We start from the raw sequence: 812 nt of genomic DNA, 5'->3' as shown, positions 1-812 counted from the left end.
CGATTTGATCGTCAACGATATCTTGTTCAGATAACGCCATCCTACGTGGTCGCGAAAATATTGGTAAATCGTCTTTTAAAATAATACGCATTTCAATGTTTGTTGTTTTCGACTTTAAGGGTTTATAATTTGAAATAAGTTCAAACACTTCCTGCTTGGCCTCACCGTATCGCCTATGTTAATATACTCATTCTTATCAGCCACGTCAATATTAAGCACTGACGGTTCTTCATGTTGACTTGTATCTAAAAGTTTTCTTATCTTTAAACCAGATGGATTTATTAAAATTTCGGCCTTTAAACAAAAATCCGCACCTATTATTACATTTACATCAATGTGATTTGCATGCACAACATAAAATAGTAAGTAAAATTTTTCATTATCTACTACAGTGGTTTGCATTAATTGGCCAAACGGCTTAACACTAGCTGATTTGCCAAAACCTGTCAATTGTGGATTAATTAATTTATTATAAATTTCACTGCTCATAATATTCGCACTACTGCCTGTATCAAACAGAGTCAAATAATTACAACCACCAATGTTTACCGTCTTATGCATTATATTTCACTTTGCATCAATCGTATTTACTTTTTTGACTGGGTCACTTGTTTGCTTTATATTGCAATTTTTTGCAATATGGCCGTACGAGTTACACTCAAAACATTTTCTGCCCTTTTCTTTATTTTGGCAATTCTTTGAAACKTGTCCCTTTTCACCACAATTAAAACAAAGCAATTCTTTTAACATCTTCTTTGAATTGTCCTCTACACGCACTATAGTCTCACTCTTCTCTTTTTCGCTCATTACTT

The 812-nt window shown here is 33.2% G+C and overlaps 1 protein-coding gene across 1 annotated transcript in view; it reads left to right on the top strand.

Annotated features, from left to right (window-relative positions):
- The first annotated feature begins 272 nt into the window (after nucleotides 1–272).
- Nucleotides 273–812, top strand: part of LOC108972696 (coiled-coil domain-containing protein lobo) — a 194,348-nt gene continuing 193,808 nt past the window's right edge. Inside the window, exon 1 of the mRNA XM_018939412.1 lies at nucleotides 273–362. Coding sequence (XP_018794957.1) covers nucleotides 273–362 — 90 coding nt within the window. The remainder of the gene's footprint in view (nucleotides 363–812) is intronic.

The sequence above is a fragment of the Bactrocera latifrons genome, unplaced genomic scaffold (assembly GCF_001853355.1).
Source record: "Bactrocera latifrons isolate USDA-ARS-PBARC rearing strain unplaced genomic scaffold, ASM185335v1 scaffold_417, whole genome shotgun sequence".
NCBI classification, from domain to species: domain Eukaryota; kingdom Metazoa; phylum Arthropoda; class Insecta; order Diptera; family Tephritidae; genus Bactrocera; species Bactrocera latifrons.
Note: the sequence above shows the minus strand (reverse complement) of the source record. Positions and strands in the feature narration are given on the sequence as shown.